Source organism: Athene cunicularia, assembly GCF_003259725.1.
Source record: "Athene cunicularia isolate RWA chromosome Z unlocalized genomic scaffold, athCun1 chrZ_part1, whole genome shotgun sequence".
NCBI lineage: Eukaryota > Metazoa > Chordata > Aves > Strigiformes > Strigidae > Athene > Athene cunicularia.
This window is the reverse complement of record NW_020799142.1, coordinates 16,126,429-16,138,596: the sequence shown is the minus strand read 5'-3', so window position 1 is coordinate 16,138,596 and position 12,168 is coordinate 16,126,429. Positions and strand designations below refer to the sequence as shown.

General features: G+C 40.1%; 1 protein-coding gene across 1 annotated transcript; it reads right to left on the bottom strand.

The window, feature by feature from the left end:
* Nucleotides 1-6,206: 6,206 nt before the first annotated feature.
* PLK2 (polo like kinase 2) lies at nt 6,207-11,787 on the bottom strand. Its single transcript, XM_026865921.1, has 13 exons — nt 11,367-11,787; nt 11,104-11,220; nt 10,788-10,917; nt 10,417-10,504; nt 9,936-10,031; nt 9,502-9,700; nt 9,262-9,409; nt 8,760-8,857; nt 8,010-8,133; nt 7,503-7,743; nt 7,288-7,417; nt 7,089-7,199; nt 6,207-6,966 (listed from the first exon to the last, which is right to left on the bottom strand). Exons 1-13 carry the CDS (start codon nt 11,448-11,450, stop codon nt 6,775-6,777), a joined length of 1,758 nt encoding a protein of 585 aa, XP_026721722.1. The 5' UTR covers nt 11,451-11,787; the 3' UTR covers nt 6,207-6,774.
* Between the last annotated feature and the right edge of the window lie 381 nt (nt 11,788-12,168).

The window sequence follows — 12,168 nt, the reverse complement described above, 5'->3', positions numbered from 1 at the left end:
TTTAACTTCTCCACTTGTTCATTTCTTGTTTCTTGATCCCTGTTGCTGTCTTTTCTCTGATCACAGAACTTTCTTCCCTCAGTATTTCACCCCTGGTCCATGCACAATATTATCAGCAGAGCAGCGTGCCAGCTGTCTTCTCTGTCATCTCCCATCCCCTCAGAGTACTGTCTCTAACACCTTTCTTTGACACAAACTCATGAACTCACTCCCCTGCTCCAGACACAAAAGCTCCCACTTACTCCTTCTTCCTGCCTTTTATTGACAGATAATGGATCAGTTCCTCTATGGCTCTTATCTCCTATTATTTTCTCCTCCAAAGATGACCCTTGTCTTGCCCTCCCCAAACCATGATGACTGTCATTCATGTGGCTGAAAGTGGGCTTTTCCTGTCCCTGACCTCCTGCAGGGTCTCACTCAGACCTCCCTGCTATGGGCCTGCTGTGGGGTCTGCCTCAGGCCTCCCCACTCTGGCCCTGTTTTGGAGTCTCCCTCAGGCCTCCCCGCCCCAGGACCTGCTGCAGGGTCCCCTCTGGGCCTGCTCCAGGCATTCTCCAGGCTTACACCTGCAGCAAGACCTGTCCTATGGCTGTTCCTGGCTCCTCCAGGCCTGCTGTGAGGTCTGCCTCAGGTATGCCTGCCACTGCTCCACCAACCACCTCTGGCTGTCTCCTTCCTCCCTGCTTCTACTTCCTTCACAACTTGTTTGTTTTGGGAGAAGGTTCAAAACAGGTGCCTCTGCCACCCAGGATCTCCCCTCCACCAGCTGCCCCAGTGAGCCCTCCCCCATGTTTCCTTCCCAGGGCTCCCTCCCTCCCCTGAGTCATGGCTGTCCAGCATCTTCTCTTCCTCCTGGTGTCATGAGCTCTCTCACTTTTTCCAGAACCCCTCTGTAAACCCACGTGTTCCCACATACCCTCTTCTGCCATGACTCACCCTCCCAAGCTAACCTTCTAATTATTTATAATTAACAATAACAAGAATGAACTGACATGATGTGGAGATGATCAGATGTGAGGATGAGAAGCTCAGTGTAAATGCTCAAAGACAGAAGCAGCATCGTATACTACTGAATAATCCTGTAATCACTCTGTGTACATTCCCCTTTCCATAACCCCTGCCTGACTCTATCACACTCAGTGCCCTGTTACAAGATATCTAACCTTAATTGTAAGCAGAGACCATCCACTTTCATTTCCATAGGTACTCAGCACTAACAGAAGTCAGGCATCTGAAAATAGGCTAGCATTTTTCATTTTCTATGTAAAACATCATACACAACTGTTGCAGCCTGTGCTAAATATAATAAAAGACATTTAAATTACCATGAGCTCGTCTCAGCTGACTTAGATTCCCTGTACTAAAAAGTCTAGCCTTTCCTGTTCTATCCACTTACTGTACTTCTCATGCATTTTTTACTGAGGCTATCTGTGACTTAATGTGATGGCAGGCATGAGAAGCTGGCCTTGAGGATGATAAGCAAATTGCTTTTTTTTTTCCCTTGGAAGATTAAATTTGCTTTGATGGCATAACCTTGCTCCTTTCTTCCATTCTCATTGACTATCCTCTTCTGCCACAGCCTGCTTTATAATACTTGCCCCCTCTACTCCCACCAGAACCAGGAGTCTTCACCAGTAGGGGAAGCCAGAATCCCACTAAAAAAGCCCTGTCTTTCTCTCTTCCAAGTAGTTCTAATTCAAACCCATAAACCTCCTTTGAACTTTTCAACATCGTTATTTAAAATAAATAAGGAAAAAAGCCTTATCACCATATTTATAACTATAAATACAGAGGCTTTTAAGATCAGAAAATTTTATATGTGTAGAATTTCATGAATTGTCAGTTTACCTATTAACTTGATTCTAATGGCTGTGTCTGTGAAATCAGTGTTTGAAATATGAGCTGGAGCAGGTGAGGTCTTCCTGAGTCTGCATGAAGATTGAAAAAGTGACATAAAACCTTGTTTTATTTGCCTTGTTAACAGTGCTGATGTGGCAGTTATTTGATGTGAAATACTGTGAATTGAGTCCTTCAGAAGAATGGTCCATAGGAATGATGTTCAAGATGACCAGGTTCCAAATGGGTTATTTGAATTACTATAGCACTTTGGACTTACCTGTCTAGGAAGACCTAGCTGTGTGATAGTTTATCAGCCCCAAAGACCTTAAGTCCAGGTAAACAATTTAAATGAGCTAGTTTTTAGTCCCTAGGGTGAGATCTTGAGAAAAAAGAACAGAAAATCTGAGGGAAGGTAGAAATAAGATCTCCAGGAAGGGAAAAAGGATTAGCTGAGACCTCTGCTAATAACATTAGTAAAGCACTAAATATATAGTGGAGCAAGTACCTAACTTTTTTTTTTTTTTTTTTTTTTTTTTTTTTTTTTTTTTTTTTTTTTTTTAAGAAAGTGGTTGAATTAAAAATAATTTTAATCTGAACTATTCATCCATTCAATATCCACAATCAGAATATGAGTATTTCTCTGGACTAAGTCTAACAGGTCTGTAGGGAGATCAAGATATCTGGTGAGAAGACTACAGAGGCTGTGCTGAGGTCATTGGGAAGCATTGGTGAGGAGAAACAGAGCATCATGCATGCTTAGGGCTCTGAGCTGACTACCAGTTTATTTTGTCCATCTCTGCCTAAAACTCTCAGTGTTTGGAGAGGCACCCACACACCCACCCACTCACAGAGCACATTTGTTCCACTCTCTCCTTTATCTGACTTTCGAAACTGCTGATAGAAAATAAGTAGTCATTTTCATGATCATTCCAGATAATTAAGGGAAGCAGAGCATGGAGTAATCTTCATTTCTGGCCTGCCACAAAAGACAGCTGCACTACATTCTGACAAAGCGCTTGGGGAGTTCATTCAGGTCTTCCACTAAGAGTCCTTCATGGAGGCAACTGTTTATGTTCCCATCATGACAGTTTTAAGGTGTTTCTTCAAATAGTAAGTAGGAAAGAGCAGTAAATGGTCAATCAAGGTAATACCTTACTCCTGTTCAGATTACATCAACATGATATGGACAATGCAAAGTTGTTTTTTTTTTTTCCTCATGATTGCATGGTAGAAAAAAAACCCAGCAACAGTTTCAAATTTAGCCTAATTCTACGTCAGTATGACAGAATCTTTCAAATAATTTTTTTTCCGTACTGAAGCTAATTTACACACATAAATCCTGGAGGCTATATGTTTACATTTCATTATGCTAATTTCCAAACACTGATGAACCATGATATTTATTTACAATACTGTATATTTAAATGGAGTTTAACCTCTTAGTTTGTAAGTATTGGTCTAACACTGTGGCATTTCAAAGACACATCTGCCACTATTGATGTTAATAAGGCATAAAGTGTATGGAAACAGACCAGAAGAAAAAAGCTGTGATCTATGCCATTGAGTCCTTAGGTATATATCCATTTGGGGATTCATAATTACCTATAAGAATTTATTTTTTTTTTTTAAATTCACATTTACATTTAGAATCTATCTAATCAGGCAGGAAATTAACAGTTATTTTTGGGCATCTGAAGGATCATTCTCCAATATTTTTCTAGTTTCCTAAATAACCTAGACAATGTCATAAAGTTTGTTCAATATTGAAAAGCAGCATATAACCCAAACTCTCAATTTCTTTTTTCTCATATACAATATATGACATTATTTAATGAAATGGAATTATTTCAGAACACTTTAATGGATTAAAGAATGCCCTAAAGCACTTGAGTGACTAGTGACATCACTGGGTAATACATTACTTAAGGTTGCAGCATGACCTATTTGAATTGTTTCCTTGACTTGTTTGCTACTGACAGGTTAGTGCACTCGGTTGTACAAGTACATATGTATATTTGCAAAAATATATTTTAAGATCTGATAAAGATGTTTTGATGAGAGTACAAGAGATTATTTTTATTCTTGGCAATGTTGTTTCCTGTGTCCACCACTCATACCTGAGAAACCTATGTGCTAGCTTTCACCTAATCCTTTAATGCCCGTATTTTCTTTCAGGTATATATGCTCCCAAGCTAAACGCTCATGCTGTGTTTGCACTTGCTTCCAAAATAAAAGATTAGGAACATTGCATAGCAAGTATAATATCTAGACCATATAACTTTCTTTCAAGAGAAGACATTTGTTACATAGAGGAGTGGACAAGTATTTTTCTAATATTAATCCTCCTATATGCAGAATTACACCAGGGATGTTATGTGGTTGGGTAAAGAAGGTCAATTAGTGCACTACAGTGTCTTATTTAAGACAGGATCCACCCTGTGAAAGAATTTCACAGCCTTTGTTCCTGATGCAAGTTCTTATATTACGGATTTTAAAGCAGCTTTCCCCCCTTGGGCTGAGGGACCAAGGCAAAGGTAATGTACTTTGAAATGGGTATTTCTCCTTAACGTGATCAAAACAGCTCTCTTCTTCTCCAATATGAAAAGAAAAAATGAGATGAGTATACAGAGCACTAACCAGAAAGATACAGGAGGATTTAGAAAGCACCAAGCATCCTGGTATCACATATACATGTTGCATACCAATAACTTATTCACTTAACTGTATGACTGAGGTGCATTACAACTGCCCACAACCAATTAGCATTCTGTAGGATGGGGGGCCTGGGGCCTTTACATCCACTTTTAAACATCCTACACTTGAAAGCAGTTGCTTTGCCTACAGCAGCCTGAATTTCAGCCATAAAAAGATTATTTCACTACTTGAAGAAATTATAGCAGCTGAAGTAGAGTTTCATACTTTCCCCAGTACATAGACAAAGACCTGTTTTTATATTTGGAGAAGTACTATAGCTCAAATAATTATTGTGTTTCAAATGCACACACACTATACACCTATTGGTGTTATAAACAAAAATGAGATCTTACTTTGTAAGAGAAAAGGGCTTGATAGTGGCTCTATGCATGAAGCAGAATTAGGTAAGTCATGGTCTCCCAGGAACAAAATCAATCATTATTGCTTGACGAAAGTAGACAGCTAGGAAGCTGAATTCAGGTCACTATAGCAAGTATGTATTTAACTTCACTGAACTGCCTAGTTACATTAATGAATCCATCTGAAGAACTCAATTAGGTCTTCCTGTCTAAATTTGAGAAGTATTATTTAATGCATGGTATTCAATATAAGGAAAACAATTACATTTATACACTCTTGCTGCAAGCCAGTGCTAAATCCCCTGCTCACTAGTTTGCATTGACATCTGTACTTTGTTTAGCCTGTACTTTATTATATTGACTACCTTCTCCTTGCATTCAGCTGCTTTGACTGAAAGTGCATTTTAAGACTCTTAGTGTTTAAATAGGTCCAGGTGCTATCTAACATCTAGAGGAGTCCCATACACAAGTAGACATTCACCCCCTGCATTTTGAGTTGTGAGTCCTCAATAATCCCATCTGTTTGAATAATTTAACACAGGACAATGCCTACAGTTTAAGAAAGCAATTGCTCTAATAAGTATACACTTACTAACCATGGGATTGCACTAAGCAGCAGGTCATCCCTATGCTGTCCTCAGCTACTTTACTGCGAAGTTATGACATACAATAAATGGTATTTGGTCCTAGTAACACTTGTGGTTGCCTAATGTTATCAACATGGCAGAATAAGCCTAAAGTTGATACTAAGTCAGTCTTTAATCTTCTTACCATTTTGATTTTACTTCACTGGGGTTACCATTTAACTAAGAATAGAAAGACACACACAACAAAGCGGCAGTAACGGGTATGGACAATTCATGCTACCATAGATGTGCCAGGGTACTTCAGGCCCTTGGTGAACAAGAGCAATGCTTCCACAGCAAGAGAAGTTTATGCAACTTACCACAGCTACTGTCCATCAAGTATCATCCAGAAGGAAGTTCTTTTCAATCAGTGTAAAACATTAATATGAACTGTGATACGCAATACTGAGAACCATACTTCTGGTTTTAGTCCCTATGACAATAACCAAGTGTCAAGACATACATCATTAATCTCCAAACCCCATCAGCCATTGCTTTAGGGTTGCTGCTATTAATTAGCACCAGCATGTTGGTGCTTGTGACAAGTGTGCATAGACATGGACAAACTGCTCTGTGTTAAGACTTTTTAAAAATTATATAAGGAAAGCAGACCTGCAAGATTTTGGGTAATGCAAAACAAAGCATGTTAATTTAGATTATAAAACAAGTAGAGAATAATGATTCAGATTTATTACATTTATTGCCAACAGATTTATATTTAAAATGCAGAGGTCCAAAAAAAATGCTGTGTAATAAATACTTCACTTTAGGCTGTAATAAATAAAAAAAAATTATTAACAAGGAATGCACTTTGCCAGCCACAAGTGTGGGTATTTTTGGAAAAAAAGGAAAGAGTATGGCCATAGTTCACAGTTAAGCAGCAAGAAGCTGCTTATTACAGCTATTCCATAACAATGGAACTATCCCCTCACTTTGTAGATACATATTCACAGTTTAACTCCATCAGAAATACTCTCAGAGCAAGCAGTCGCACTCTGCTCAGAGTTCAAGTCAGAAATATCTTTAACACACATATGAAGCAAGGAAAACTATGATCTGAAGAACTCCTTGTCACACTATTTTAGTCCAACAGTAGGTTTAGGCTTCTGTCTAATAGATGTGTGCCCAGCACACTAGGACAGCCAAGTTGTCGTACCACCACACATCCATCATCAACATACTAGTTGCTCCACCATCTCCACTGTAGATTTCACAGTGAACAAGAGGGTCCATTTGGTTTAACAGAGTCAGTCCCTTCAGTTACATCTCTGCAGCAGCATGTTTAGAGCATATTCCATTCTGTGTTTTAGTTCCAACGAGCATCCAGAAACCAGAAGAGTTGTCAGACGAAACGTTGTGGATATCCTCTCTTCATTGATGTAGGTAAGGAGATACTCCTCACTCTGATTGCAAATGATGACTTTTGTGTGATCATGATAGAAGTTCACCTGTAAAAGAGAAGCAAGCTCCTGTTTGTGTACTCTCTCTTTTTCAGTTTCTGGCACTTCTGTGATTTTACTACAAGAAAGTATTTTAGGAACATTGTCTCTGTTAATGCTACCAAACTTACTTGGAATGTGCCATCATTGAAGAGCATCATTAATGCTTTATCAGATTTCAGCCACTGCAAGAGGTAAAGCCTGGGCCTACGTATGTCCATTAGGCTGGGCAAATCTCCTCCCTAGGAAAGGAAACAGACATTACATTAAGCATTCAGTTCACATTTAGTGTATTTTTACAGCTCAAGATCCAGAAGGTGCTGAACTTACATCCATGAGGTTCTCTTCCATGTAGTGAGAGAAGTATTTCAGTACAGTTACTTGGCTAATGAACTGTTCAGGAGCCTCTGTGGCTGAGAAGACAGAGCACTGGCCTAATTCAGCATAGTAGTGGACTGTCCTGTAAGAGAAAAAAAGGTTAGGGATAAGATAAAAGCACCTTCTAAGCCACCTTAGTGAGTTGTTGATTTTGTCGTCATTCTTACTTTTTGTCTGGCAGAAGGCTCATATGTGCCCCATTGTTGAAAAGGACACCAACAGTGTGATCAGACAGCTGGTACCCAAAGCCATATTTGTTAGAGTAGTCCACCCATTTTGTAACCCACTGGAAGGATGCTGTCAGCTGCTCTTTGGGAATGCTGTCTGCTTCTGGCATGTTCTCCAGACATCCTCGCAATACCCTTGCAACTGTATCAGCAACACTTCCCATGGTACTGTCTTCCAGGCCTGAAAGAGAAGGATTATTAGACTGACAAGAGCACAAGAGAGAGCAGGCTTTCATTCTTCAGCTTCAGTTATCTAGACTGTAATTTTAAATTAAGCCTTTATGGCTTTCCAGTTTTTATTCTTCCAAAATATTGGCTGTAAAATTTAGAGCATCAAAAATAGGAGGTGGGGAAGAAAGCAGCTCTTCATTTCAAGCTTCCAAATCTGATACACAAAGGAAGTAAAGGTGGGATTTAGAATTAGAGGTTACATTTTGCTGCACTTACATTCACTGCTACTGCTGCAGCTTCCCAAAGTTCCTCTGACTATCATCCGAATAGAATCTCCAATCTGCTTAGTTTCTGGCAATGCTTCTGGCTTCGCTACTGTTGTGATAAGAGGTTGGCTCTCCTAGAAGAGATATCAGACATGTAAACAAACAAAACACACACCAAGGCTTATACACATGTTTTGCATAGCTCTCCTGTTTCTCAACAAATGATAAATTCTAGGAAAACTGGTATTAATGTTTCCTGCAAGTACAAAGAGCTGCTGTTATACTGGGCTTAAAGCAGCATGCCAGATCTTTCCATTCCTTAGATCTTCAATTTGCATCTTACATGCTATTAATCAGTCCTCTGCTTTTCTGCCCTAGCAAGAGAACAGGTGTGTGCAGGTCTGAACACCAAAAGGCAAGAGTTAGATTCTCAACTATTTATTCTTTAAGTTGTAATTTTTTATGAAGAGAAGCCCTTTATTTGGAATACTGAGAAAGAGCACCTAGCAGACAAGTTAACACATGGATGACAATGGAGACTAGGCAGATACCATAATTACTCAAAAGCACAGTCTCCCTACTAAGGCTACCATACCTTGGGTGAAGCTTGGTTAAGTCTTCTTAAAGCAACTCTGCTAATCATTTAAGCTTAATTATGCTGTGTACAGCCCCAGCTCTGATATCCAAGTCAAATATAATTTAATTCTTGCTACTCCACCCAACTGCTACTGTATTTGAATTAAACTGCACTTGCATTTACCTCATCTGTTCTGTGTTTGTGGGGCTGCTGGGTTATCGATGTCTTCTTCAAATCATGCCTGAGCTTGTAGATTTCTTCATCTTCTTTAGCTACTCTGTCTGTAATATAGGGAAAAATACTTAACACTGCATCTGGAAGTGCTGTTGAACTACAGCAAGTTTAACAAGTTTACTGCAGAAAGCATGCTCTCTACCTCCCGTAGCTTCTAAAACCACCATAATGTCCCAGAACAGCAGTGCCATTATACACAGATCACTAAGACTAAATTTTAATAGACATTAGGGACTAACAGATGGCCAATATAGATTGTCAGTATGCCATAAAAAACATTTACTTATGTAAGTTGGCATAGGTGGAAGGCTGACATCTATATTTCAGAACTAACCCAGAGAAGCTCTGAGACATAAATACAAGTGCTCCACTGCTATCTCATAGCTGTACATTACCAGCACGACATTGATGGCATAGAGATAGGTTTCAAACTTAGCTACAATCCACTTACTTTGTGTGTCAAAGTATCGGGCTTTATCCTTTTTACCACCAAAGAGAGCAGCAGCTGCTTTTTTGAAGAAATTTTTAGCAGGACTTGACAAATGGAAATCAGGAACAGTGTGACAACAGCTAGCAGAAAGTCTATCGGGTGTAAAGCCCTGTGGAAATGATACAAAAAAACCCCATTTTTAGACCAGAGTGCATTCTCAGCGTGGATATTTTTTCAGCCAGAACACTACACAGTACAAACCTGTAAGAAAAATTCATGTCGAATTATTTCATCTAAACTGGGCCGATCTTCAGGATTTTTGGACAACATGCTAGCTATTAAGTGTTTTGCAGGTGCCAAGAGAGATGAAGGCAGGCTGTATCTTGCTTCCCTTATACATCTGTATGTTTCTTTAAGATTTGTGGTCTCAAATGGGGGTCTTCCCAACAGCATTGTATACCTTTTTAAAAGCAAAGAAAAGAAATTTTACTTATTTTACACACCCACAATACTTATCTACAACTACTGGAAATGCTAGGTCTGTCTCCTAATACAAAGGAGAATTTCTGCACTTGGGCTACACATGTATAAAAGGCTGCAAACTACAAACTGATGCAGTACTGCATCCCCTTTGAACTCTGAAAAGCCTAAGCCAGGATAGAAATATTTCATTTCAAAGGCAGTGAAGTACTTACATTACACAGCCCAAGGCCCAGATATCAGATTCACAGCTATGCCCTTGTTTGTTGAGGACTTCTGGAGAGAGGTAATTTGGTGTGCCACATATTGTTCTGCAAATCAAAGAGGCCACAGAGCCAGTTAGTATTTCATATAGAAAGAGGAGAGAAGCTGTTTTTCATAGGGCAGGTTTTCCTCTCAAGTTCAGACAAGAACTCAGACTCCTAAAGAGGAGCTGTCTGAATGTTAATAGAGTAGAGGTGTTTCATGGTGTCTTCGTGATACAGGGACAGCAGACTTGTATCTGCACTATTAACCAGTCAGGTACCCTGTCTCTGGCTTTACTATTATTCAAAAGCTCAGAGGAAAGCAGAAGTCAAAGCATGGTAGCCTGTTCTTTTGAAGAAGAAATCTTGATCCCAGAAGCAATTAGCTTTTGCTATCGAACAAGATTTCTCATTTCTAAATAAATTTGTTTTCATTTTTTTATGATCCTACCTCCTCCTGTGCTCCAGTGGTTCCAGCCTAGCTGCCAAGCCAAAGTCACCCAGTTTCAGTTCCATGTTCTCATTAATGAAGAAGTTACCTAGCAGAGAGAAACTCCAGTTAGTCCTTTTCTTGAAAGGTAGGAATGCATTTGCCACAGGTGCTGAGTCATACTTTGTTCAAAGCCAGAAGCTAGCCACGACTTTTTCTTCTTTTTTTAAGTAGGAATGCCTAATGTCATCCCTTAAGCACTCCAAGTTTCCACTGTAAAGACAAACTGAGACGATTCTACTAATTAAGCTATCACCACACAAGTGTAAAGTGGTACAATGCTGACAGGGCTGGAGGAGTTTGTTTTGAAGTTAGTGAGGTGCAGAACTTACCTAGCTTAAGATCCCTGTGCAAGATTTCCTGTTCATGAAGATACTTTAGCCCTGACACAATTTGCCTGAGGTAGTATCGTACTTCTGGTTCTGTCAAAACCTTCCTTGCTTTTAATATGTGAGCCATTGACTGCAGAGGTAAAGAAGGCAAAAATGTCACAGAACATTCACACACAGGACTCAAGCAAAAGTACATCAATGCATGGAGAAATGACAACTAAAGAAGCCACAAAAAATACCTTTTACACATCACACATTTAAATTAATTGAAGATTCCAGGTAAGTAAATACTAGATTTCTCCCAGCTGATGCTCACCCTTCTACTGCAGTACTCCAGAAGAATGTAAATATTCTCTCTATCTTCAAAGTAGTGGTAAAACTGCACAACGTGCCTATGATTAAGCATTCTGTGCAGCTCAATCTCTTTATCAATCTGCAGAGACAAGAAAAAGTGTTCTTAGTCATGCATCCACAAGGCTGAGTATAATGGTTCTCTATCAGAACCATTTTAGGGAAAGGGCTAGGCAATGCAGCACACCGAGAGTTTGAGGAGGAAAGAGTTAATTCATGCACACACACCTTTTCCCTTTGATGAGGTTTTGCTACTCTGCTGTGAGGAATGATTTTTGCAGCATAAACTTTATTTGTCGTCAAATCCGTCATCTCATAACACTTGGCAAATCCACCCTATAGAGACACACGAGAACAAGGCTATTATAGCAGGTACGAAAGAAGTCCCACACTTAGTCATTCACCAGCTCACCTATTAGTCAAAGAGCAAAACTTCCTTTGCACAGGATAATTTGGTAAAAGACAGGTTTTAGGCTCATCGCCTATCCGAACGTTCGCGTTGCGGCTTTCCCCCCGCCCCGCAGGCAACATCGAAGTCGTTTTTGTGGGCTTGCCTGAGCTGAAAGCACGATTCCGGTTGTATTTCAGGGCAGAGATAAACCGGGAAAAAAAAGGGTGCTCGGCCCCTCTGCGGCCGGGCCGGGGCAGCGCAGGGGCAAACCATCCCTTGCATGGATCTAGCTTGCAACGTCTGATGGGTACAGATCCAGAGATAACTACCCCTCAAGCGCAAGCTCACGGCCTATGAGCCCAGGAAATTACGGCAACTACTCGTGCGGCCAGAGACACCATTTGCATAGCTTGTAGGGTGGTTGCAAAGCCGTCCTCTTGGTCTACTATTAAACAAAATGAAAGTGAGAACTTTACACAGTTCATAGACCACCTCCAGGCAGTGATCGACTCTTCAACATTACCTGCAGAGGGAAAAGGCCCAGTTGTAACAGAATGCATACGTCAACAATGCAATTCGGCGACCAAAGAAATTTTCCAACCCTGGATGGAGCAAAGCACTCCCGAACCCACTCCCCCC

Bases quoted from the DNA above. Each gene is read 5' to 3' on its own strand.
- PLK2 (XM_026865921.1), bottom strand. From the start codon at position 11,450: ATGACGGATTTGACGACAAATAAAGTTTATGCTGCAAAAATCATTCCT. The intron at 9,701-9,935 runs GTAAGTACTTCA...GCTTTTAAAAAG, and splicing joins TGGGCCTTGGGCTGTGTAAT to GTATACAATGCTGTTGGGAA. The intron at 7,418-7,502 runs GTAAGAATGACG...TTTCTCTTACAG, and splicing joins AGCCTTCTGCCAGACAAAAA to GACAGTCCACTACTATGCTG.